Here is a 26,873-nt window from a genome sequence, read left to right on the forward strand (position 1 = left end):
CCAGAAAGGACACCTGTGAAATATTCAGACCAGAGTCATCTCTTGTTCTCGATTTCATCTTGTCAGTCGCCTGAATTCAGTTTACATACACTGGCACAACACCTGAAAGAGGCCTCGGTACCCAGCGATGCGGAAGTATCATCACCAGCACCCCAAGTATCTCACCCATTTGGTGTATCTTAATAGCCCGGAGATTCCGGTGTTGCTGTTAGGTGCGATAGCTGCAGCTTGCAATGGCATCATATATCCAATTTTCGGCTCGATGCTAGCGTGATCAAAACTTTCTATGAACCAGCGGAGGAACTCCAAAAAGATTCAAAGTATTGATCACTGATGTTTCTGATTCTGGGCATGGCATCTTTAGTGGCAACGCCACTGAGCATGTATTTCTTCGCCATGGTGGGGTGTAAGTTGATCAGAAGAATGCGGTCATGAGTTTCGAAGGTGGTGCACATGGACATTAGCTGGTCCAACGAAACTGAGCACTCCAGTGGTATAATTGGTGCGAGGCTTTTGACAGATGCGACGTTGGTGCATTTGTGGTCAGTGACACTCTTGCTTTGCTCATGCAGAATGCTGCGACGATGATTGCTGGCTTGCTCATCGCTTTTGAAACAAACTGGGAATTGGCTCTCGTGATTCTCACGTTGCTTCCTTTAGTTGGTGTCAGTGGATATGTTCAAATGCAGTCCATGAAAGGCTTCAACACAAATGCAGAGGTCTGTCTCTGACCTTGTTGAGTACAGCTTAGAGCTGACATATTGAGCAAAAATTGCGAAAATTCGACGGATGAACAACATCGAACAGACTATTTGTATGTGCATATAGTTTAGCAATTTGCATAATAAGTGGCTAGTCTAATCAGTCCGACTATATATCTGCAGAAATTGTATGGGGAAGCAAGTGAAGTTGCAAGCGATGTGGTTGCCAACATGAGGACAGTCGCATCTTTCTGTGCTGAAGAAAAGATGGTAGACTTTATCGGACGAAATCTCGAGGCCGTCTAAAGGAAAGAGTTAGGCAGGGAATCATAAGTGCATCGGCTTCAGATTATCATTCTTCTTTCTCTTTTTCGTCTATGCTGTAGCTTTCATGTCAGAGCTGAGCTCGTCAACACAGGAAGACTACTTTTCCTAAGGTTTTCGAGTAAGTTCGCATTCCGCTCATGCATCTGTCTAGGCTGGCATCTTTCTCCTAGGCTTTTATGTCCCTCACTTTGGTCCAATCACTTGTATTGCAGGTCTTCTTCGCATTGTGTATGACGGGACTCAGAATTTCGCAGTCCGAACTCCTCGCAAATGTCAGTCAAGCCAAGAGTTCAGTTGCTTCCGTGTTCGAAATCTTAGACCTAAAAGTCTAAGATCGATGCTAGCAACAACCGTGGAATTCCCTAGTGAATGTGAAAGGAGACATCAAATTTCATCACCTGAAATTCAAGTCTCCAACTAGACCTGAACTCCTAGTATTCAAAGACTTCTGCTTGTTCATCCATTCTGGTCAGGTACAGCAAATACAAGTTAGGTCATTTTTCTCTGTTTTTTCACTATAGATACGCTTCATCTGATGCAGAGGCTCGTAAGCTCAAACACTCGCTAAGAAATAATTTCATGTGTCTCATCTCATGTACTAGACAGTTGCTTTGGTTGGAGAAAAGCGGGAGTGGAAAATCGACAGTAATATCTCTGCTTCAGAGATTTTATGACCCTGATTCTGGTCGAATAACCTTGGATGAAGCCAATATATGCGAGCTAAACTTGGAGTCGTTAAGGGGTCAGATGGGTCTGGTGAGCCAAGAGCCTGTCCTGTTTAATGACACCATCTGTGCTAACGTCGCATATGGTAAAAGGGCAATGCAACGGAGGCGCGATTGTAGCGGCAGCAGAGTTAGCCAATGCTCATAAAGGCTTAATCTGTCAACATCCTTCTAAGATTTCAAGAGTCTTCATTTGGGTTGTTAGTTATTACTGACCATGACATTGTAAAAATACACAGGGTTACGGTACAACAGTGGGCGAAAGAGGCATTCAGGTGTCTGGCGGGCAAAAGCAATGGGTGGCGATCGCCAGAGCCATAGTGAAAGACCCGAGAATCTTACTCCTCAATGAGGCCACGAGTGCTCTTGACGTCGAATCTGAGCAGGTGGTCTAGGACACGTTGGATAGAGTCATGGCGAGCCGGACCACATTGGTGGTGGCTCATCAGTTATCAACGATCCGCCGTGCGAATGTCATCGTGGTGCTCAAAGACAATGACCCTGATCAACATGAGAAATGGAATCTATGCTACCATGATAGCACTACAGGATACAGTTGCTTCAGTCAAATGAGGCTAGTGACTCAATTTGGCCGTCTTTTTCATTACAACTGAAGTCTTGAGTCTGCATCTTGTATATAAGCCCCAGTCACTGAGGAACATCAGTGTCCGATGAAGATGTTAAGAAAGTCTCTGAGAAAAAAGTTTCTGGTCCTCAAGTTCGATGCTGTTGGAGAAGTGTGAACAAGATGGAGACTAAAGTTGGGCCTTTAACATCAGAAAATGCCCCTCACCAGCCGAGACCGTGTCCTTCAATTGAATGCATTTGTTTGGAACAAGAAATTGGTAATTTTAGCTTCACTCCTTGACAATTTATAGTCAACCCAAACTTGCTTTTCTTGCAAGCCCAATTCAAGCTTCCACTTTTTCTTTTTCTTGGCTTCCCCGTAATTTACTCAAAGCTCTCAACAACATTTTATTGATGGGTGACTCCTCTATTTGGTTTGTATTTAATCGATGGGGACTTCCACATGCCCTCAAACATGTTATTTGCTTATACGGTCCCTCATGACGTGTCCCTGCCAACTGTCGCCGGTGGCAAATGGTTTTAGGGCAATTCAAGAATCCATCTTTTCTTTCTCAGTTTATTTTTCAGTAGGTTTCTTCACTTCTTGCGTAAAGCAAAAGCCTAAACCACTTTTTATGATGAGCATTATTCATAGCAGAAACCTTCCCACTGAGAGAGAAAGCATGACAAAGATAGAAACAAAGGAATTGCAGGTGGGATAAAATATGATTAACAATGCATGCCTATGGTTTAACTCTTTAAAATGGGCTGGACTTTCACCTTTGATTTCGGTTTAAGGACCAAATTAAAGTGGGATTCTAATAGATTACGTGAGATCTAGTGACAAATTTCTCATTCCCGTAGATTTAAGTCAAAATTAAGCTGATTCGGCTTAGATTTAGGGAGTAACTTGAGAGATTTGAAAGTATTTACAATGAGGCCGAAAGGAACTTTGACACTTGAAAGAATAGAAGTTTGACTTCACAGATCGTTTTGCCTTTCGGATGCCATAAGGATCTAGCTTTAAGATTATGTCTGCTGGTTCAAAGGAGTGTGGTTAACGCTCTAATTTGTGTAATCATAGATTGATTGCGGGGTTACATCCCAAATCACATCATCCATAAGTTCATGAAAATTGTATAATTGAGTGGACCCTTTGGATGGATCAATTGATGTATAAGAGAAGTATATCATCTCTAATTTACCGAAGACTGATTATTTCTTTTTCATCTTTCAATTCGGTAATTCAAAAAGACTAGTTCATTCAAGCAACAAAGCAAAGGATGCAAAAGTGATGTGTTCATCGAACCGTTTCAATCATTCTGTTCTTATTTTCAAAGAATTGTACGGTCTAAATTAGATATTCCTTGACTGAAGAAGTTTCGGTGTCCCCCATCAACCGTTTAGTGAGTTGTCACATCCTCTACAGATGGCAAGAGCTGGAACAAGATTAATTACACTATAATCACGTGGGCTCATTCCATTAGAACCCAAATGGTCCTAAGTACCATGAAATTAACGCAAAATCTGGAAACGAAAGTTGCCCAAATGAGGCCATTCTTTTCTCCATCTTAAATCACAATCACCTCAACGAACTTCGCTTCGTTTGATGTGAAAACCACAACCAACAAGAAGAAACCAACCAATTCCACTATGCACAAAACCTCCGGGGTTATATTCATCAAGAGGTTGTAATCCTACAGCTCCATTGTCCCACTTCTTCCCCCACCTTTTCAGCTCATATATATGTAGATCCAAAACTTTTAGTCCATTTCAAGAACTCCAAGGTAATCACTCCTTGATTGCTTTGTTTGATACCGAATATCGATATCGATATAGATACGCATCTAACGTGGGCGTGAAACTATGTATGCACGCATCGCGATCTGCTACCTATTGCAGGTTCTTCTTTGGGTGAAGGAGAGGATAAGAGTTCAGCACAGACTCCGTTCGATTGCCGGTATGTATTTTTCAGAGCAAGGTTCTAAGCATCTTTCATTCTGATACAGTTGTTCTTTTAGATAAATTAAAAACGCACAAAAGTTAGTAGAAAGATAAACCAAAGTTTTATCTTGTTGCTTCTATTTAGCTCGTCCTGGTTCCTCTCCTTTCCTCTGTGATGAGACTTTAGTAGGGTTCTGTTATCTTACTAAAAAGAGAAGTAACTGTTGAAGCAATATATTGAGATAATTACTTTAAATGCAGAAGATGGTAGAGTTGATCATTGGATGGATCTGGGACTCAGTAGAACTAGGCTTGCTCATCAACTAACAAACTTTAACATCTTTCTGCTTTAAGTGGGCCATCTAGCTTACTAGGGCCCTGCTACTAGACCAAGCTAGACTTGTAACTAGAAGATCGTTGAGGAATGTCTTTAGGTCCTTGTAACATGGGGAGATCTAAAGTCGCCAAATCTGTACATGCGAATTAGACACATGTCACAAGTTCGATTCGTCATATCATCAAGTATAATGACTTGCACGTTTGTGCTGCCAATTTAGTGTCAATCCACATCGAGCCATGGAATTTCTCTCATTCCTCTCCACTGTAGCCAGGCGAATCATATGGTAATGGTTACGAGGGTCTTGTCAAGTGAGTTGTCTTTATTGCAACTCGAACTCGTGACCATGTTTTCCGAAGGAATTAGCACCCGGCATTTTACCAGTCGCCACAATTGGTAAAGTAAGCGGCTGAATGAGGTATCAAAAACTCTTCGATCATTTCGATTGAACCTCGGCTCGACTGGACAAACCCTTCTTCCAAGTATACCGTGCAATTATCGGGCGCCACCTTCCGAGCTACCTTTTCAAAAGTTTGTTCACGAGGCATGGTACTACAGTGCCTGGAGACACCTATTTTACCACAGAAGAAGGACGCGCTTGGAGTTTCTCATTTGTCATTCTCGAACGTAGTAGGATCCCTGCACGAATTGCAGTCGTAAAGGCAGTAAAGAAAAATGGGTTTAGACTATAAAGTAAGTACTCTGATGTACCGTAGAATTTGTCCTTAGAATTTGTCAGCTCCTGCCAGTTTTCAAGAACCAATTCTCTAGGGCAAACTCTTGCAGTCACATGCAGCTTCCTTCCCCCACGCTCCTGATAGTACCTAAGCAATGAGTTCCTGCTCCGTTCACGGGTCATTCCTCTCTCTCTCTCTCTCTCTCTCTCATGAATGCTCCTTTGATCAGTCAACATCATCCTCATCAACAATGGAGACGACAGGTTGTCGCCTCGTACTATTCTTTATCAAGCAAAGAACCAATCAATCTTTCCCTCACACGTTACAAAACGTTTGGAGCGCAAAAAGAAAATTGACGTGCACGGAGACGCTGATCCCATCGCTCGAATGATGTCCCGAGCAAGCATGCCCGCATGCGACGAAGAGGACACCTGCGATGCTGCAACATCACGCATCGCTCTTGCAATTTCCTATAAGAGATGGGGGTTTTTGCTTGTAGGACTGACCTAACTAAATTGAGATTCCGAATGAGGGGGGTTTCATATGTGCACTGAAATGTGAGTTCACGTTCTGGGCATCAATTAGGTGTTCTATGAAGTGGTGGTGGATCCAGTCTCAATGTAGTATGATGTTTTATGTTGGTTAAGTCAATTTGTGAGTAATTTATTTGCACCGTTGGTTGCCAAAATATAAAATCAGCAGTCGGTCCTTCCTCCTTTTTATTTTATTTTTATTTTATACTATTAGACTTCGAATTTTTCCAAGAAGATTTCATGTATAACCCAAGCATATGTTTTAAATATTCTACATGCAACTACAAATGGAAAAAAAATCAGAATATATATAAAAAAAAAATTGCCAATTAATCAACCAATCTCGAACCTTATAAATTCGAGTTTTAAATCATTTTCAAGTATTTCATAAATCTCTTGCCTTTTCTTTTTACGACAATGAAAGCTGTATTCTCATGCTATTTATTATTTACTCAATTTTTTTTACTATATATCTTTATAAGTAAGCGTGCGCTGTTTTCAGTGGAAAAGAAAATGAATATTTTTGGGATTGGCAGTTATAGTGAACTTCTTGGCAAGATATTCTAGCAGAATCTCTTGAGATTAGGGAACAAGAAAAGGTATTTTTTACTACAAAGCATCTCCAGTTTGTTGCGAGGTTTTCTATGTATGTGAAAGAGAATTTATTTATTTATTTTGAATTCGAATCTTTGTGTGAACAAGGTTGAGGACAAGACAAAATTCTCTAATCCCATCACTATTCTGTTTTTGTTGATCATTATTTAATAGTTTCACATTCCAAAAGTTTCCTACAAGTGCTTCTTTTCTACCATATAAGTTGGTCTAATAATTAGCGTGGACGATAAGACAAATAAAACATTATGTTAAAAATTTAAACCTAAAGTTCATGGGACATTACAGAAAATTATGAATGTGAAATGATTAACTAGGGACCCTCATGTTTTTTCTTCATCAATTGCCATTCTTTATATGGTGATGCTTTTCTTAATTCCTAATTATCGCAAAAAATTTATTTCCATCCATTCCTTGGTTTATACATAAAATGATGTCATTAATCTCTTCTAACATGGGTTTGGTATGTGTGCAAAAATTTAATCAAGGGCTCACCCTAATGTCATCTTACAGATAACCAATGTAGAAAAATGGAAACCATTCAATCACATGTTTCTTGCATGGCAGGTCCTTGATTAAATCCACCAAATGGCACTATTACAAATGTTCCATAACTTATAACCAAGTAAAATTAAAAAGTTTATTCCGATGTAAATTGGCACTTTCTCACCAACCCCATTATATATAAAGTAGACTTAAATGAGAATGAGTGGAGTTCCTACTACATCCATTAAATTCAATTTACTTGACTTAGAACCAACTACATGTTTTGGAGTAATCATCAATCAATCAAACACCATAAGGAATACCCTCTTTAGTGGAAATTATACTGTTGCAATGATTAGACCACACGCCATAAAAATAAAGAACATTTTCTTTACCTAATTTAAGGCCCGCAGATTTTTTAGCGGGCCTCGTACTGTCGACTTAAATTAGCAAAAGGACAAAAAAAAAAAAAAACAAAGAAACTTGGTCTCATTGTACTGCGCTTTGTCTGCTTTGTATTAAGGGCCCATCTCAATCATTTGCCGTCCGACCGCCTCATGATGGGCAATGGATTAGTTTAAATTTCTCAGTGAATTCTCTAATGCTGCAGAAAGTAAAGGAATAGGTTATAGATTGCTTCCAAATTAATGGTCCAAGATGATAACTATATTTGAATTCTAAATGACATACTCATTATTCTGCTTGTGGTAGTATAGTAATCACATTCGACAATTAGCATGACACATTAGACTAATAATATTTAAATGAATTATGTCATGTGAAGTCTCTTGGAGGTGTCAATTAGAAAAATAGATGGACTTGAAATTTTATTAATTGTATGAATCATATTAGGAGTAGTCTCATTATATAAAATTTCAAAAACAGTATATTTGTATCGTATTTATTTTGAACTAATTTTCTTATAATAAAAATTCCATATGCCTGGTTAAGGTACGCCTGGTTCTGGGTTGTTTTTCTTTGCTTCTTGAGATTTTGACCCCTTGCTTAAATTTTCTACATCCACCAAAAAAAAAAAAAGGTCAAGAATTCTAATAATCAAAATGAATTGGAATTTGTGAATTGGCATGTACTTCATCGGTTGACATTGTTTAATTGCAAATACCCACCTTTTTTTTTGGGGGGGGTGGTTCAAAGTAAATACCTACTACAGAAGACCATTATTGTGGGATATAAGGGGACACCAACCAAAGAAAAAAAATGAAAAAACATCAACAGTTAGCACAGCAAAACTCAGGTTTTTGTACTTCCTGTCTCCATATATTCATTCATTGAAGTGCTGAAAAAGCTGATCTGCACAAAATTTCCCCATCACAACTCTAGGGGATCTTCCCCTTTCTAGGTATCCCCCAAAGGCTCAGTAGCTTGGGTTCAAATACAGCTACTTTGCCCACCACCGTTGCTACATTGCTTGCTTCTCTGGGAGGTGACCACCAAGAAAAGATTTAGCAATAATGGCTTCCCGTTGTCTGGACGTGGAGGGGTCAATGAGCAGGGGAGAGAAGGAACAAATTGGGTCTTTTGTTCTCTTGTGGGTTTCTTCTGTGGATATTTCTTGTGGGTTATTTCCTGAATCATTATGAGCGAGATAGTCAATCGAGAACACTGACCCCGTGAAGCAAGGCTGACCCGTCTCCCCCGCGGGTCTCACATAATCCTGTTCCCATTAAACTTCCATCCACGACAACCAAAAGAGCTTGTCCCTCTGTTTTTTTGCTTTTTGCAGGTTTTTTCTTGGGTCAAGTTGCGAGCTTGGGAGCCATGAAGCAAGAAACACCGCCCAGAACGACGCCAGCAGCGAAGCTGAAGGCAGAATTGGCGGCAATTACTCGACTTCGCATTCCACCACACCTTCGCGTTTCAGAGCCACCCCGAAGGTTAAGGAGCCGTTGAAGCTGGCGGGTGATGTTCTGAGAGACAGAGCAAGGTCAGTGCCTCCAGATGTGAAGAACGATTCGAAGGCCCAGGGTCTCTTTTGCTCAGAACCCCCAAATCTGGAGACATTGCTGCGGGATCTCAACAGGGTAGGGAGCTCGAGGAGGCGAAGACCGGGGGTCGACCCGGGCTGGCCCGCGCGGTTGTCGAGCAGTTCGCTCGGCCACGGCGGCTGCGGCTGGGTGCGAGTTCTGTCACTAGCACTAGCAGGAGAAACGAGGATGGAGTGATGGATGGGAATAAGAAGAAGTGCGAGGAATTGCAAGAGAAGTTCGAGTTAACTGAGAATTTGGTCAAGTTTGCAGAGTGAGGTGTTGGCTTTAAAGGCAGAACTGGAAAAAGCACTGAGCTTGAATGTGGAGTTGGACTCAAAGAACAGGAAGCTTACGGAGAAACTCGCTGTTGCTGAGGACAAAGTAGCAACTCTCAGCAGCTTTGATCAGGTGAGAGTCTAAGACCAAATTTTGGCATGATATTGTGGTTTGGTTTATAGTTTGAAGTAAAAACATGCTCGAATCACCTACTCTCTCTCTCTCTCTCTCTCTCTCTCTGAGCCCTTCTTATCATTTCAATCTGGAGTACATGCTCCAATTCTGTTGTGGAAATAAGATAATCCTTTGATGGTTGCATGATATAATTCAGTCTGTAGGCAAAACCACCCCTCCATAAATTTAAGAATTGAAAGTTTTTCCAAACTTGAAACATGAGCTTGTGTTCCTTCTGGTTACAGACTGGTGGTTGTTTGTAAGTTCTTCATTTCCCAGCTTTGTTGAATGGCGTTTGTTTGTTCCATGTCTTGTTGTTCAGAGGGAGTCAACTAAGGATTTCCAGAGTCCCAAATTCAAAGACATTCAGAAATTGATTGCCAATAAGTTGGATAATTCAAAAGAAAAGAAGGAAGCATTCGGTGAGGCTATCTTTAAGACAACGCTACCAACAGTGCCAGCGAGTTCAATACCAAGAGGCACCAACAATAATGTGAAGCCTCCCCCTTGCCCGTCCCTGCCACCTCCGCCTCCGCCACCTCTTCCCTCATCTCGGCCCCGGGCCAGAGGATCTGCAACCCCTAAAACTCCAGCAGTCGTAGAATTTTATCGCTTACTGACGAAGCCAGAAGAGAAGAAGGATGAACCAAGATCAAGGATTCCAATAAACCAGCGGTTACCAGTGCACATAGTAGTATAGTTGGAGAAATTCAAAACCGTTCCGCTCATCTTTTAGCTGTAAGCTTCCAGATCATTTTAAATTGAGATTTGTGAATAACTTTGTGATTTTGTCCTCTGAATGTAGTTAGAATGGTATTGACTCAACTTGATTTTACAGATCAAAGCAGATATTGAAACCAAAGGGGAGCTCGTTAATGGTCTTATCCAAAAAATTCAAGCTGCTGCTTTCTCAGATATTGAAGAGGTCCTAAACTTTGTGGCTTGGCTTGATAATGAACTTTCTTCCCTGGTGAGTTTAGGTGCATATTTAAACTCTTTTCTGAAACCTCAATTTAGATGGGGCTTGACAGAGACTTACATCATAAATGTTTGGACCACAAAGTCTCATGTAGATAGGTAGGATATACTCCCATTTTTGCTAGGCTTCTCCTCAGAATTGAGTTTTTTTTTTTTTTTTTTTTTGGGCGGTCTATCACCCAATTCGATGAATGAATCCTCTTGCTTAAATGATGAGATCGTGAGAATGGACGACCCCATGTTTGAGAGAGATTTTAATGGCATGGAGTTGCATGAGTTGAAGGTGAAAATTAGTTACCTGTGTTGTAGGAGAGGAAAATATCTTGAACTGGACAGCTTTTGCATGTTAATGATAGAACAAATAAAATTTATATGTAGCAATACTAGCAATACCATGTATCCCTCAGATAGTAGAGAGCCACTGCTTTTGAGCTTGATTAGCATTGTTAGCCAGCTGCCAGAGCTGAATATCCTTCTTGGTCTCCCATGCATCATGTGCTGTTTATGGTGGAAAAATTTACAGTCAAATGTGTTGAAGGTGCCTTTCTTGCTGATTTGTGTCGTGGTCCACATTGAATGGACTGTAGTGGAAATTGATGACCTTACACCTAGCTCTACCTATGTGATATCTTTGATGCTGTAACATTACCATCTTTAAAGCTGACAAACTAAGACCAATCTTGTGTAATCTGCCAGCTTTAATGTTGACGTTTGATTGACAGGCTGATGAGCGGGCTGTGTTGAAACATTTCAACTGGCCCGAGAAGAAAGCTGATGCCATGAGAGAAGCTGCAGTTGAATACCGAACTCTTAAGTTGCTCGAGAGTGAGATTTCGTCATACGAGGATGATATGGATGTTCCTTGTGCAAGTGCATTGAAGAAGATGGCTGGCTTACTAGACAAGTGAGTTTACACTTCATGTTCGTCATGCATTAGTGGTCCAAGGTGGGAGCAGGATCAATTATCCAGAGTTCTGTTTCACCCCTTTCATGTCATTGTGCCAGGTCCGAGAGAGGGATTCAAAGCTCGTCAAACTGCGGTTCGGCTGTGAGGTCATATCAGAATTGGAAAATTCCAACTGATTGGATGCTCGATTCGGGAATGGTGTCTAAAGTACAGTACATTTGTCTTCTTTTTAAGTTCACCATGGATTCTAATGAAAAGTCATGATGCTGACGGCCCTCGACTGACTCAAATGTCGAAGTTGAGAGCAGAAACATGTAGAACTTGCATGTTTTACCCGAAAAGCCAAGAGCCCAACTTTTTGCGGATGTTGTGTGGTGACGGACTTCACTTAGACATTTAGCAATTTCTTTCTGCTGCTGCGAGTGTCCCAAAAGTTATAAATTTGCAGTTCTTCCCACTGGTGCTTAAGTTCTGCTTGGTTTAGTTCTACAATTTACACTGGTTACTGATCTTCGGTTTGGTGTTTGTTCTGCAGATAAAACAGGTTTCAATGAGGCTGGCCACCATGTACATGAAGAGAGTGACAATGGAGTTCGAATCCATGCGGAACTCGGACAGGAATCGAGCCAAGAAGCTCTATTGCTCCAGGGTGTTCATTTCGCATATAGGGCCCATCAGGTAACCGAAATGAACTTCTCAGATGGCTCGACTCTTAAATCATCTCTTCTTTTTATACTTTAATTCGCGGCTTTGGAACCCGATCAAATCAGAAAACCTCGAACTGCATAGTTACTGTTTATAGTTTGTGTCATGAGCAGCACCAGTCTGTTAATTGCTCGCATATGCTGCTGGTACAGTTTGCAGGAGGGCTCGATTCCAGAGACATTGTGTGCTTTCGAAGAGATTAGACACCGCATCCCCGGACACTTCCAAGGGTCTCAACATCTGCTGCCTGGCATAACCTCATCCTGAGGACCCGCGTGGTGTCGAGCGGTTTGATTTTCGCGTCGCATCGCGGGCATCCGAGAGAACAGGCGGCGCAAGATTCATTTTCGGCATGTCCCCTGTAGATACTTGGGAAGATCGACGGAACATCTCAGTCCAAAACATCGTCTCTGTAGAAGCCGTCAAGGCCTCGGTAGTTCTTATGAAAAGGTGTAGTTCATCTGCGCAACGGAGGGCAGCGCGAGTTAGGAGGCTCCATATAAATGTAATCCTTTTCTTTTCTTCTTCTTCTTGTTCGAGCTTGATAAATGTAATGGAGACACTAAATTCCTGCGGTTTTTCTCGTGAGATGCGTCGGCGATTACTCGTGAAAATCCAGTAGCGATGCACTTCCAATGTCGCATTCCTGAAAACAACTTATGTACGTACGAAATGCTCGGTGGACTGGTAGAGAAAGATGCCTTCTAGCGAGTCGAAAGATCTTTTTGAATCGATCTAGAGATCATTTCGATTTCATCAGTAACGAATACACAAAACATCACACATTGATCGATCAAAGAGAAATTCGATAGCTAAAAGGGAAGATCGATTGTCTTGAGATTCTCTCTTTAATCGATTCCTGAATCGCTTTCCGAATATTCCTCGTGTTGCCATTTATGGAACGTGAGAAGAAGATGAAGGATCATCCACTTCCCAAAGAAGTCAAAAGAATTTCTCGGTGATCGTGTAAGACCCTTTTTTTTTTCCTCCATATGGACAGAACTTGGGTAGTTTCTTCTGTCCTTTCAAAACAGTTAATATATTCAAGGTAATTATTAACTTAATTGAATAAATCGTCAACCTAAGATCCACGTGGGAACTGCACCGCATTGATCAGGTTCGCACGTGCCAGCGAGGAAACCGGCAGTTGCCAACTTGCCATCCATCGGAAAGTCAAACCCGTTGACTCGGGGTTCAGACCGAGCTTCGCTCACCTCCTCACCGAGACTTCCAAGGGCGTAATGGTAATACCACACCTTGCTGGAGAGACGTACGGAAATTTTGGCGCCGACGTGGCCCTACTCGGGCCGTCCGATCTCCCGCCCTATCCATATCGACCGTCGCCTCCCCCGGAAGAGAAGAGCGCGCGGAAAACCGAAAACAGACACGTTGCCGTTGCCCCCCCCGCGTCCACGTCATCGGATTCCCCTCTCCACCACTCAAAGCGCGCCACGTGGAGAGCAGGAAATTCTCGCTCACCTCGTCCTTCATGTCGATTTCGTGACTCGTCCTTGATTTCATCGACAGCGTTTCTGTGTTTTTTTTTTTTTTTTTTTCCAGCGTGTCGGCGTCGGAAGCTGAAACCAGCGTTCTAATGGAGTCGCTCTCCTCCGCCGCCGCCGCCTCGCCGCAGCTTCGCGGCGGTTCCCTCGCTTCTCCGGCGCCGGGATCGATCCCCGCCGCGGGAATCCGATCGGCCAGGTTAGGGTTTGCGGCGGCACGGGTCGCGAGGGTGCGCCGGATCGAGGCGCCTCGCGGCGCTTTGAGGTCCGAGTTTGGGGACGATGGACACGTGCGGTATTACGGCGGGAGCCGAGGATTGGTTGGAACGGGGAGGGGAGGAAGGATGGCGGGAAGGCGGAGATCAAGAAGAGGCTGAAGATGTCGAGGGGATTGAGGAAGGAGGATTTTCCGAGTTTTGTCGGATGGAGCGTCGCGGCGGCGGCGGCGAGGTTGTCGAAGGTCGGGAGAAGCCGATCTCGGTAGGTTCGTTTGGTTTTAAAGTCTTATATTTTGGGAATTTTGCTTCAATTGATTGGTAATTTAACTGTGTTGTGAGGTGATTTGTAGTTTGATTTTATGGTTGATCTTATGGGAGATGGAAAGATCCTTGTTTTAGTGATCTGCTCTCACTTAATCCGATTCAGGGTTGATATTTGTGCATTAAATCTGCCATATCCTGATCTTTCTATTGCCCTGTATGAATTCATGATCTTCCCTTGCAAATTGGCTTTCCAAGAAGAAAAATTTTGAGTAAGCTTTTGTTAGTTCAAGGGTGTTTAATTCTGAAATCTGTGCTTTGAATCAAATTGGAGTGTTTCTCGCTTGGATTTTCTCGGTGTTGGTGGGTTTTCTATCGAATCATGGTGGCCATCGTCATGCAGGAAGCAGCGGAGGTTTTGCTGAAACAACTTGAAGAGCTGAAGTCAGAGGAGAAGGAGCTGAAGAGAAAGATAAAAGAACAGAAGGCCAAGCTTAAGGCGGAGCGAAAGAAAGTTATGATGGATTCGGAGTCGTCGTCCTGCTCCTCCTCCTCCTCGGAATCCAGTGACAGTGAGTGCGGGGAGGTGATTGACATGGGCCGCCTGAGGACAGAAGTTCTTGCGAAAGAAGAGGATAACAATGCCGGAACTCTCGAGTTGCCAAATGGGGTTCTGTACCGCAAGGCAACAACTAGCAGTCCTAGCAATGTTGCAGCCAGTGGTGTGGTGGTGACGAAAAGGATTGAAGTGTGCATGGGTAAGAAGTGCGGGAACTCAGGAGGACCGGCGTTGTTGGAGGCATTCAAGAATGCGGTTGGTGTCGTTGAAGGTGCTGTTGTTGAATGCAAGTGCCTGGGCAAGTGCAGGGACGGCCCTAATGTGAGGGTCTCGAATAGCTTGGGTGAGAATCCAGCTCCTGAAGCAGATGATTCCGTCAGGATTCCGGCGAATCCTTTACTTATCGGGGTCAGCTTGGAAGATGTTGATGCTATAGTGGCTAAATATTTAGGGAAGGATGGAGATCTGGGGTTGAACGCGGCATAGTCGCTGTGCTGGATGATCTGCTATATATGCACTGGCATCCCAGGTACAATTCAGTAAATATGTATTCCATCTCAAGCATAGTCTCTGTTTCTGTTGTTAAGGTCTCTCGCTCTGTTCTTTAGGCATCCACCGAGTGCTGTAGTCCCTCTATAATCTTTTCTTTGGAAGGATTTGTACCAGTCCTAATTTCCTTCATTTGACATATATAAAATGGTGGACAACATTCATATGGATTACTGAGGAAAATATGGTCACTCTATCGAGATCTGTAGTTTCTTTGCCCGGAATTATTTCAGCTTATATCCTACTTTTAATTTTTGGGAATGATATTTAACAGTGACATGCCTGGAAAGAAAAGTTGATGTTTTGGTCGCCTGAAGATTTTTGGTATCCACAAGTGATCTTTAAATTCATTATAATTGCGCGATCAAATGGTAGGTCTTCTGGCGATATCTGGAATCGTACTTCGTTCTCAATGCCAGTCCTAGTTGCATACACGATTCCCAAGTAAAAGATTGGGCAACTCATGTCTCACAATGCGTGAAAATCTTGAAAGTGCTAGCATCTTGAAGTAGGAATGACACTGCTAATGGAAGAGATATTCGACTTGGCTTATGAGAAAACACAGCTGATGCAGTCATAAAAGCGTTAGCTACTCAAATCTTTACCAGGATCTCAACAAAGTCTGACTGGAATACAGTATGTTAATTGATCCTCCACAGTACAATAATATGGTATGCGTGGAGATTCAATACTTACACAATCTGTTAAAAACCTTAATACCAATTCTTGTCACCCAACAACAATCTCAATGGATGCTAAAAGCTTTCGGGAACTGCCCGACATGCAGAAGTACAGTTAAATCAGAACAACATCAACTTGCTGAAAATGGCCAGTACAAAAGATATTGGCCAGCTGACCTCGTACTCAACTTGACATTTGTGAGGGTAGCTGCCACTTCCACGGCAGCAAATACCCAGAAGGATTTGTATCTGATCTTCCTCTTAATGACTCACCTCCTTCACAGAAAGGTGAGATCGAAAACAGCTTAGCTTGGAAGACTCTTTGGACGCCGGCAGCTCCGCCTGAAACATCAGCAAACTTTTCCTGAATTATGCTCCACCATTTGACTCAGCGACAGGCTGCTCCTGTTATGATGGGCTAACCCGACCTTATTTGCTTATCCATATCCTTGATCGGTACCACTGAAATTTTGAGCCGCTGGATCTTATGCTCCTAAAATGTTCTTTTACTGGCCAAAATTAAACCTGGCATGGAACTTCATTTTAACGACCAATATGAGAGGATAGAAGATTGCATGGTACCAACCCTGAGGCTTCAACTCTATCTTTGTGATACCCCAGCAGCTCATGACCGAACCTGTCGAGCATTCTTCTTACATCACAAATCAAAGGCATGATGCCTCCTTTGCTCCAAGGACGCCTCTCTAGAGCCCTTTAGCATTCATTCATCCTCTTGAAGCAGCCATGGTCACCTCTTACACACAAGCATAGTACAGTTCATTCTCTAATTCTCGCTCACGCATCTAAACCCTTCCATATGCTAGTACATCCACTATTTTCGCCTTCCAATGAACAGGTTGTCGAGCCTAAGCATGGTTATAGCTGCACAAAAGAGGCAGCTCAGGTCTAGCAATTTTCCAGTTAGTAAAAATTCGTTAACGAACTTAAGTGCTTCCATCCAAAAAATAAGGCAAGACAAGAGAAAAAGATATAAAATATGAATATCCAGCAAATTGTTGCTCTTCTAGTGCAAACTCCTTGCACACACAATTTGCTCATAGGTTGTTTGTGTTATCCATTTCTGCAAAGCACGCATGTCCAGTCATACACTACCTTTAAGGGGGCTTTAGCTTTCAATGCCTGGGAAATTTCAGCTTGGGCTGATGTTCAGAGGGGTCACCACTATTGCAACGCTTCACGAACGAGTCGAGTGTTGTCTGCTTGCCAGGGCTATTAAATGTTTGCTGCTTCCCAGGGCTATTAAGTGTATGCTGTTTGCCAGGGCTATTAAACGTTTTTTGCTTTGCAGGGCTGTTTCTAGTTGGTTGGCTGGCTGAGACTTCCAATGTATTTTCATGGCCATCAAGCACCTAATTTAGAAAGCAGAGTAAGGGATGAAACTCTTCCAATAGCATCAGCATCACCCAAAGAAAGAGAGACATACTATCAGGAGCACTGAAAAAGAGTTGGTATAGATGTGAGCAGTTGTTTCGGGAGGATAGATAGGAAGCATTAATAACAGCAATAAAAAATAAAGAAGCGTGATAATTTACAGCCGACTAGTGAAGGCAATTTACCTGACCCAAATTTTCCAACTTGTTCTGGACAACATCCCTGAAAAGAAAGTTTTGACAAAGATGATTATTTAAAAGTACAAAATTGGCCGGAGTCAATGTGCTCACAATTTTTCCACACTCAATACTCCACATTACCATAGAAGCCTCGATGATACTAACAAAAAAGGGAATAGCACCTACCATATTATGTCATCAACAGTGTCATTTGCCAGCAGGTAATATATATTGACTGAAGATACCTGAAACAAAACAAACAAGCTTGTCAAGAAACCCATAAGGACAGTATTTGCAAATTTAAAAGACAATGACTCAACAGAATACTTGTGAACTAGACGAAACTAAACATGAGTATTGATGACCAATTAAGAAGATGCTACAAGCCACAGCAGGAGTGAATACTCTTTCACGAGCAACTGGTGGTTTTTTAACTACAAAGCCATATCAAACGTGGTTTACTGATTGAATTTTAGGGCTATAAAGCAAGCTTTTAGTCAACATAAATAGAAAGCGATGAACTAGTATTGCTGACAGCTGCAGACTTTGGACGAGTTTGGTCTTTCACCTTAATTACAGTGCTTTTACCTGACCAATCCTGTGAGCACGATCTTCAGCTTGGATCAGATCACCCGGTGTCCACGATAGCTCTGCAAATATAACAGTGCTTGCAGCTGTTAAGGTCAGACCAACACCTCCAGCTCTGATTGATAGCTGCAAAATGAATCAAACTTCAGGCTTCATCGATTAAATGAAGGAGAATCAAGAGGAAACAAGGGTAACAGTTTACACATCTGACGTGAAAGAACTTGTCATGGAAAATTATGAACTTGAACAAGTAAAAGATAAAGCAACTGTCATACCACTGCTGCCTTTATTGCATCTTTCTCTTGGAAATCAGTAACCAAAGCTTGCCTTGCCACTGCGGGTGTACTGCCATCAATCCGTATGGAACCAACTTTCTTCTTCTGTAAAATTATCAAAACTTGTAAATGAAAGATCAATCTATTAAATACTAAAAGTCAGTCTTACAAGAAGAAATTCATGTATCGCGTCCATCATTGGCTGGTGATGCGCAAAAATGAGAAACTTGCAGCCCGCCTGCCGAGAATAAGCAGGTTAGTATGTTCTGCCTCCAAAATGCAAAATGCAATTGCAGCTTGCAATAATCTTCAGCACTACTAGAGCAAGGAGGTAAAGCTATATCTATAACCTCATGTAAATCAACTAGCACCTAATGTAGAGCATGCCTAATAGCAGCACTAGTGTAGAAAACTTCCACCCAGAATAAGAAAGTTCGTCAGCTAAAGAATCAAATCATTCGTTTGAAAATAATTGAAGCCATTGAAGGCAGAGATTCACTTCATCAGACTCCCACATCAATTGTTAAGAAAAAAATCATGATCATTCCTATTAAAGCAAGAGACCTTTCGAAAGAAAGTGACGTCTTGGCATTTCTTTTTATTTGAAGTCCTAAAATGGTGATATATAATGGTGACAGACATTCAAATAGCGGAAAACAATATCAAACAATGCCAAGGGAAATTCTTTTCCTTCTCTAAGAGTCAAAGAAATGCTAGTGCTAGTCTAGATCACACCAAAATTGAGAAGATACTAATTTCCAACATGTTAAGCCTAGGTAAGTATACATGATATTAAATTCAGACATGACATGCTAGGATTTTCAAAGTAAAAGAAATGTAGCATTGAAGGACATACAAGTATGGATAGTCTAAGTATGATCACTACATTGCAATTCAAACAGCAAGTGATTATGACACTAATCAACGAGATAAAACAAAAGCTTAACTGTCACAAATTCTTAAATCCAAAATACTTATGGTTGCTTATTGGAATTCAAATGGACTAGGAAATAGGTCAGTCAATTACCTCAACAACTGTTTCTAAGTAGTCTAGAACAGCTGGGATTTTGGCTTCAGCAGAATCGGTGTATATCTGCAGACAATCAGTGCATTAGAGAGTAATATTCTCTTTTCCTCCATATTCATCCTGGGTCAGGGTGCGGGGTTGGTGTTCATAAAAACTTCTAATAAGCTGAGAAGGATAACCTTGATGGAAATGACTTCACCACAAAATATACTCAGTTTTTACATCTCATGCATATGGACCTGTATACCTTGTTAATCAGGTTCTTCTCAGAAAATTTGAGCGATTCGGCCTCTTCTTTTGATGTGCAGGCCTTGATTCTTTCTTTTATCCCCTTTAACTACAAAACAGAAATCAATTGGCTACTGTCTTTCATCACACTAGAATGTCATTAGCATCTTGCAAGAAACAATGGAGATAACATAATAGTAATTAGCCGGAAACGTGATATGAACAACAACTGTCACCAACCATATACTGCAACCGTTCACAAGTCCAAAAAGAGCCAAAGCCAGAAATATTCATTTTTGGGTAGTTAAGCTAATGAGGCTCTATCTCTAAGTCCATGGAAGAAAAAAAATGTAAAAACTGATTACATAGCTTGACAAAATCATAAAGTTCATATATTGTATACTAAAAGCACACATGAAGTGCAAATGGATTCCTCATGCCATGCAACACTTCTCAATAATTGAAGAAGTGACCAGATGAAGGCCATGTTCTCAAAAACAAATAGTGCCAGCTTTTTCCTCTTTAAAATTGGGATCATCTTAACGGCACTTTTGCTCATTCCATTATGTGAACAACAGCAAGCACAACAAACTAGACCTTATCCCACTAAGTGCGTGCCAACGTGCTGTGCATGAATATTTTTTCTTATTGACTCCACGTTCTTCAAAGTCTTCCCCCACCCTTTCTAACCTGCTTCACTATCCCTTGATCATATGTCCTCATTGGACCTGAAGGTCTTAGTTTTAACATGACCAAACCATCTCGAACAAGCTTCTCTCATCTCATGCTCATCTGGAGCAACAACTAATTTTTACCGAACTGATTCATTTCTAATTGTGTCTTTTCTTGTGCACCACCACATTCCTCACAGCATCCTCATATCTATCACATTCATTTGGTGCAAACGTTGATGTTCAATTGCTCAACTCCATGCCTTAAATAATTGTTGGTCTGAAAGCTTCAGAAGCTTATAAATATTGAAAGCACACAAACTAGTTTACTCCATGAAACAATGGCATTAGTACATGGAAGTCCTTCATGCAGAAAGCTCCTCCCAAGTCCAATCAAATTATCAAATGCATAGAATCAGATGATTGTCAGGGATATGAAATGAAACTCCCAAGGTAATAAAAATATTTATTTGTGTAAACAAGATACAAGCTCAAGCTCCAAAACTACAATTCAACTTACATCGTAGCCACAGATTTTCTCATTATTTTCGTTAATAACTTTAGATGGCCTGATTTATCAAATGAGAACCACAGTTCTCATAGAAATAATTCACGACCAGAAATTTTGAGAGAGAAACTCATAATCCACCCTGAAAACCTAAAATTCCACTTCAAAATATCACCACCTCACACTACAATTGTAATTGACGTCGCTGGATTAAGTTTCTTATGCTTAGGCACACAAAGAAATTAACTAAGGTAATTCAACACATTTATTCAAAATTTATGCCATAAAGTAAAGAAAATATTCTCATGTCCTCTCAAATCAATATCATTACCTCACGAAACAAAGCATTGATCCTTTTCATGTCCTTATCAGCCAAATCAAGGAAAACCTGAAACAAAGGCCGAATATGAAGAGTGTACTGGAGATTGATATTATCAGGATTAAGCAAAAGCTTTCCCACTGACGAAAGATAAAAGCAAATAAAGCCATATGGATTACAAATAGCATGGCTTTCATTCTCAGATGGGTCTTCACACTCATCTGACTTAGTCAAATTTTGCCCGCAGAAGTATCTAAATGGACGACTCAGTGAGTGTAGATTGCCCATTACAAGTTGAAGAAATTGCTCAAATTTGAAGGCCACTGACCTGACTGGCTACATCAGAGCAATAACTCAATTGCTACTTGGAGTTTTCAGAAAGCTAATCATTAAGGAGATAAGACTTTTCTTTAGGCATAAGACTTTTCTTTAGGCTTTGTTTAAAGAAGGTTCTCATTTCCCCACACTGATAGAAATGAAGAACTTAATCCTAGAACATAACAAACATTGATTAATATGTATGTTACTAAAATAATGCATGTAGGAGATCTGATATACAGGAATGAATAAGAGTGGAGGATATAAAAAGTTACCTGTTGCCTGCGTTTAACTGGGAGCTGCGTAAGGACTTCCCTTTTAAGCCTTCGGATCATAACAGTTGCCTTCATCAGATTGTGCAATTCTTCATGGTTACTGGCACCTTGATAAACACCAAAAAATCCCTGAAAAGATTCTCTTTGTTAAAGAAGTAATCTCCAACAATTATAACTTCAAAGCAAAATTATTGGGCAATTTCAAACATCACATACACCCTTGCAATATCTTTGACCATATTCATGAACATTTTTGTAAACATCTGGATAGAGGGCCTCCAGCTGCAACACATAAACAGGTTAAGTAGACACATACCATTGATACATAACTCTAGTTCGTAAAAACTTTACCAGCTACAACTTTAAACACTTCAAGTACCTGTTTGTGAAGCTCAATTGGTCTAGACAAGGCAGGAGTTCCACTTAGCAACATTGCATATTGAGCCTTCTGCGAAGTTATTATTGAAGTTGTGAGAGAGAGAGAGAGAGAGAGAGAGAGAGAGAGAGAGAGAGAGAGAGAGAGAGAGAGAGAGTATGTTTGCTGTATTCACATTATAAATTGTCAATCAAAAAATAATCAAGGAGAAAACACGATGCTACAAAACATTGTGCACTTCTAATAAACCAGTATTCCACAAATTAGCTGGAAAAAAGATGAGGCAACCTTTTGAACAACAAGCAAGCATCAAGTTAACGATGCGTGCCATTTCCAATACAATAATTGCCAGAGGAAAACAATAAAACCTAACAAACTACTTTACCCTTGAAAACTGAAAATGAAGTCAGATGATTCCATGTCCAAGTTGTCGAAAGAAAGTAAATTTTGTGCAATTAATTTTCTGAATGACGGGGGTCTTCCAGAAGCTTCCTTGATGAAAATATGCATTAGATGGGCAAACCAGCCTATAAATAGCATATGGGCATTTGAACTCACCGATTACATACTAATATAGAATATAACTGCTTTGTAGTGCACTGGAGTCCGGACAGGCGGACACCATCCGATGTAGCATGTAAAGCAAAATGAATGTATATTAACATGCACCGTATTGTGCATTCCTATTGTCTGCCTTGTGAAATGCACATCTAAACTTTCGTCCAGCAAGTAAATAGTGCAGATGGTAAAGTAATTGATCCAAATTTGAAATATGCCTCAAGCAGGCTCAGTTATTGAAATTGATAAAACCTTTATGACAGGAAGGGTAGCAGTCGTCCTCTTAGCTTGTGCATTTTTCAGGAAATGTGATTCATCTGCAATCACAAGCTGTATGAAAACATCAACTTTAAAGCATGCACAGAGACGCCAAAGAAAAGGCTGAATATTAGAGCCAAAAAAGAATTAACTAACAGAGGCAGAAAATCGAGGATCAGCTTGAAAACTCTACGTTAACCTAACCTAATAGGATGGCCATCCTCATCCGATTTACCAGTTTCCATATGTCTAAACAAAAGGCAGAACATGAAGCATCAGCTTAAAGACTCCCACACAGCCATGCTCGTTCACTATGACTTATTTATCCTGATTAAGACAAATTATGAAACTATCTAAGGTACATTAAACAGATGGTCAGAAAGTAAGACTGATATGTGAGCATTACCTTGAAATCTGATGACATTAGCACATTCTGTAGCTTTGGGACAACATCATAAGAAATTATGTTAAAAAGGCCATCAAGATGTACACTGCTCTTGGTGTTTGAGGCCACTATCCTAAATCCGCTTCTGTTTGACCCTTTACATTGAGATAAAAGAACCTAACAGATAATCACCATTAGCAATGAAAGAAGAGACAAGGAAAGATATATAGATTAAAGATGACAACCATCAGATGAAAGTCCTAGAAACCAAGGTCATAGGCATTATTCAATAAATCACCATTTCTTATATATCTTGTTAACAAATCCAGCAATGGTAGCATCAGAGACATAAGGTCAAAGAGGGCGGCACCCGAAGTAAGTAATATAGACAAATAATATAATAACATACAAGTATGTCTGACGAAGGTATATTTAGCCATTGCTGAATCATCTGTCCAAGGAAAAGAGTAAAAACATTCAGGCCTAAACTGCCATCTTTGTAAAATAATAGTTAAAAAGATTGAAAGCAAACACTCACTGTAGCCCAATGCAAACGCAAGGAAGATGGTGTGAGCACAAGAACAGGCCATGAATCACGAACGCACGTAGCAACAGCAATTGCCTGCACAAACAAAAGGATAAAATGTGCAAACTCAAACAAGACAAGTCATTAATCTATGGCTTTGTTAAGAATCGTACTTCCAAATTTGAGAATTCAGACAGTAGATCCAAAAACATCTGTAAAAGTCACATTAATTTCTTCTCTCTTTTGTTGCAAAAGAGATCCATGCAAAGAATACAGTTGCAAGACAGATTCTAACATAAATAGATTGTATACACCAAACTTAGAGATTCTTCAGTACAGAAAACAAAGAGTAGGAAAACAAAACAAACTCCTCATGATTATGAAATACTAGTGTTGTTTTAAAATAGCATCAAGCATTTAAATGCAGAAACCAAACATGACGCATCCAAAGAACTGACAATTTATTATCTTTCCCGAATGAACTACTAAGAAAACAATTCTGCTGGAAAGAGAGACAGCCACGGTTTTAAACTACAGATAAATAATTTAAAGAGATAAAAATGTATCACTTGTAAAGTCTTTCCCAGTCCCATTTCATCGGCTATCAGTACGCGAATTCCATGCTGCAAGACAAACCTGACAAAAAAATTTACACTAGGCAATATTAGATAAATAACCAAATTGAAAACTCGATATTGAATGTTTTAAGTTACAGAACATGTCATAACATTTTCTAACAAAATAAAACACCATAGTATGTACGTACCTAACGCCATCCCGCTGAAATGGAAGAAGCTTTGATTCAACATCACTAGGCATACTGCCATATCGGTCTGGGAACATAAAAATTATCAATGACTTCATACAACAAAGATGGGAATTAACAACCCCCAAAAAAAATGTATAATAATTAAGACTTCAAATAAAGCCCAAAGTACACTCTTCCATTAATCTCACTATCCAACTTTGACACTTATGCATTTGTTTCAATGATAGTAATGCACTCAACTAACAATCACTTCAAAATATAGTTAGATCACGCATTTTAATACAAAGAAGTCGAGTTCAATCGTTGAATATAGTAGACATTTCAGATGCATCAACTCTTCACCTTGTAGATCCGGGAGAGCAGATGCAGCAGCAATAGCTCGGCATACCAAGGGATCCAAGTTCACTATCTGCCAAAACAAGGAGATACATTGTCAGTTGAAAGGTAACATGAACTGAATGATGGCCATATAAATCAATATTCATAAGTTGCGGTATAGGGCATTTCCATTGACAACTTGTATAGTCAACACCAACCATTGCCAGTTATGATGTGTAAATTTAGCAGCACGTCCATACCTTAAAAGACCTCGCAAGATGATAAACTCAACATGCATTTCTATATATCTTAAGCATGCATATACTCATACAGCACATAATAAACTTATTTTAGAGAAGAACGATGGAAAGTTATGAGTTACTACCTCAATTCTACAGCCACGTTCTTCAGCAAGGACTTTTTTTGATGGCAAAGAAGACAGTGGGAACATCCAAATTCTGCAGTTTGATAACACCACCTGTGAGTATGCTATGTGGCTGGAAACTAAAAGCAAGTACACAAGCCATGCAAACATGTTGAATGTTTCACCCACGCGCGTGCTTATAGAGGGAGAGAGATACCTTTCTTTTGCATTCCAACTGGCTTTAGGGATCTTGCGGAAAGCGGCAACAATAACCTGGTGGCAGCCAAATTAAAATGGAGAAACAACATAAAAAAACTCTCTTTCAGTGCTCAAATGAAAAAGACTCTTTCCCTGCAAACGATGTCGGAAAACACCAACAAACCTGGTCATATTGGAACTTTGCAGCCACATTCCCACTGGAATGAAGATAAAACTTAACAGACGACTTCGGCAGCAGCTCCTTCCCGAGTTCATCTAAACAAACAGTTCACAGCGAAGTCGGAAAATCAACATCAGACCACTGCTTCCTCCAAAACCAGACAAACCATCTTAGCCAAATCAGAATAAAACAAAAATCAGGCCTCATCCCCACAACTCGGGAGCAACAATTTACCAGCACATGCTCTAGACGGGGCCGGCAAGTCTTCACCCTGCACAACGACGAGCGAGTCAAACCGCTGCTTCCAGGGCAATCGTACCCAAGAAAACGTCACGACAAACAAATCCACTCGCGGAAAAAAAAAAAAAAAACGAAGCCAGCGAGCGGGAAAACCTTGTATGGCCAAGAATCGGGAACGACCCGGGTGCTGTTCCAGCCGGCGCTGCTCGGGGCGGGAACGGGGGATCGGGGCTGGCTCCCAGGGAAGTCGCGGGGGCGGGAGAGCTGCTGGAGCGCGTCGCGTTCGAGGGAATCCAAGTCCTCGGCGCTCAAATCCCAATCGTCGTCGTCCATCCCCGGGGCTCAAATTTCGCGCCTTTTTCCTCGCTTCCGGCCTTGCCCAGGTAAACCCTTCGATGGAGCCTGCAGAGATGGCTCTTCTCGCTTCTGGGTTCTTGGAAGAGGAACGATCCTGCGGAAAAGTAAAGTGCTTTGCAGTCGCTGTTTGGCACTGGACTAGCCGTTTCAGTAACAGAGAGAGAGAGAGGTGCTGTCAAACCAAGGAATCAAGAATGAGTAAAGAAACCCATCAAGGAAGTCAAGAACTCCTAAACCAGAAAACAAGAATGCCACGGTGTTTACTCGATCGATGGATCAATATACTCAGCAAATGTATTATTGTCTTGGCAACTTTTGGGGAGATGACGTGATCTTTGATTATGAATTGGAGAGAAGTGATCTGGATAGTCGGTGCTTTAAAAAAAGTTACCATTCACTTTATCATGGTGTATCATGGTGTATGATTTCAATATGTCCATGTTATCTACCATAATCTTTTGTTAGTTTAAAGAGATCATTTTGAGTGGATCCCTTTTCTTTTCTTTTTCGGTGATCCAGAAACTCGTATAGCCGACAAATCCTTGAGATGACACGAGAATTCTAAAGATATTTCTGAATTCTAACGATATTTCTGGGATTCGAATTTCTTCCCTTCGTAAGGGGAGGGAGAGCCCGAAACCAACGACACCATCGCAGTAGTGGTTGGGTGAATCCCTTTTTGTGCTGGTTGGTGGCCTAATTCCCTTAAAAAGTATTAACTCTAATTTGGATCTCAATTCTGATCCAAATTTCTTTTTTGTCTCATAAATAAAATATAAATTTTTGGGCGTGCCTCAATTCTAGCCCATGAAAAAGCACCAACATTAGGTCGAATCCCAAATTTGGCCAACTTTTGT

At 40.9% G+C, this 26,873-nt stretch overlaps 3 protein-coding genes and 3 pseudogenes across 4 annotated transcripts; 4 read left to right on the forward strand and 2 right to left on the reverse strand.

The window, feature by feature from the left end:
* LOC120287390 overlaps nt 1–58 on the reverse strand; it is a 1,272-nt pseudogene extending 1,214 nt beyond the window's left edge.
* Nucleotides 59–127: 69 nt separating this feature from the next.
* Nucleotides 128–2,458, forward strand: LOC120287391 (annotated as a pseudogene).
* On the forward strand, nt 2,425–8,845 carry LOC120287392. Its single transcript, XM_039300181.1, has 4 exons — nt 2,425–2,490; nt 4,024–4,107; nt 4,223–4,280; nt 8,654–8,845. The coding sequence occupies exons 1-4, from the start codon at nt 2,425–2,427 to the stop codon at nt 8,818–8,820; spliced, it is 375 nt and encodes a 124-aa protein (XP_039156115.1). The 3' UTR covers nt 8,821–8,845.
* On the forward strand, nt 8,415–12,515 carry LOC120286597 (annotated as a pseudogene).
* A 1,191-nt stretch (nt 12,516–13,706) lies between these two features.
* Nucleotides 13,707–15,209, forward strand: LOC120286598 (diacylglycerol O-acyltransferase 3-like). Its single transcript, XM_039298893.1, has 2 exons — nt 13,707–13,919; nt 14,322–15,209. Exons 1-2 carry the CDS (start codon nt 13,722–13,724, stop codon nt 14,961–14,963), a joined length of 840 nt encoding a protein of 279 aa, XP_039154827.1. The 5' UTR covers nt 13,707–13,721; the 3' UTR covers nt 14,964–15,209.
* Nucleotides 15,210–16,494: 1,285 nt separating this feature from the next.
* Nucleotides 16,495–26,272, reverse strand: LOC104415304 (SWI/SNF-related matrix-associated actin-dependent regulator of chromatin subfamily A-like protein 1). Of its 2 annotated transcripts, XM_010026577.3 has the most exons (25): nt 25,813–26,272; nt 25,654–25,690; nt 25,423–25,514; nt 25,258–25,313; nt 25,062–25,134; nt 24,701–24,767; nt 24,356–24,422; nt 24,159–24,225; nt 23,602–23,685; nt 23,473–23,514; nt 23,085–23,240; nt 22,673–22,750; nt 21,866–21,934; nt 21,703–21,768; nt 21,487–21,615; nt 20,906–20,962; nt 19,415–19,504; nt 19,168–19,233; nt 18,310–18,378; nt 18,141–18,245; nt 17,866–17,991; nt 17,464–17,522; nt 17,284–17,320; nt 16,820–17,076; nt 16,495–16,588 (listed from the first exon to the last, which is right to left on the reverse strand). In XM_010026577.3, the coding sequence occupies exons 1-24, from the start codon at nt 25,990–25,992 to the stop codon at nt 16,840–16,842; spliced, it is 2,109 nt and encodes a 702-aa protein (XP_010024879.2). In that variant the 5' UTR covers nt 25,993–26,272; the 3' UTR covers nt 16,495–16,588; nt 16,820–16,839. The 2 variants fall into 2 exon arrangements, with proteins under 2 accessions (XP_010024879.2, XP_018716324.2); XM_018860779.2 differs by lacking the exon at nt 23,085–23,240.
* Nucleotides 26,273–26,873: the final 601 nt, after the last annotated feature.

This window comes from Eucalyptus grandis, chromosome 8 (assembly GCF_016545825.1).
Source record: "Eucalyptus grandis isolate ANBG69807.140 chromosome 8, ASM1654582v1, whole genome shotgun sequence".
Taxonomy (NCBI): Eukaryota; Viridiplantae; Streptophyta; class Magnoliopsida; order Myrtales; family Myrtaceae; genus Eucalyptus; species Eucalyptus grandis.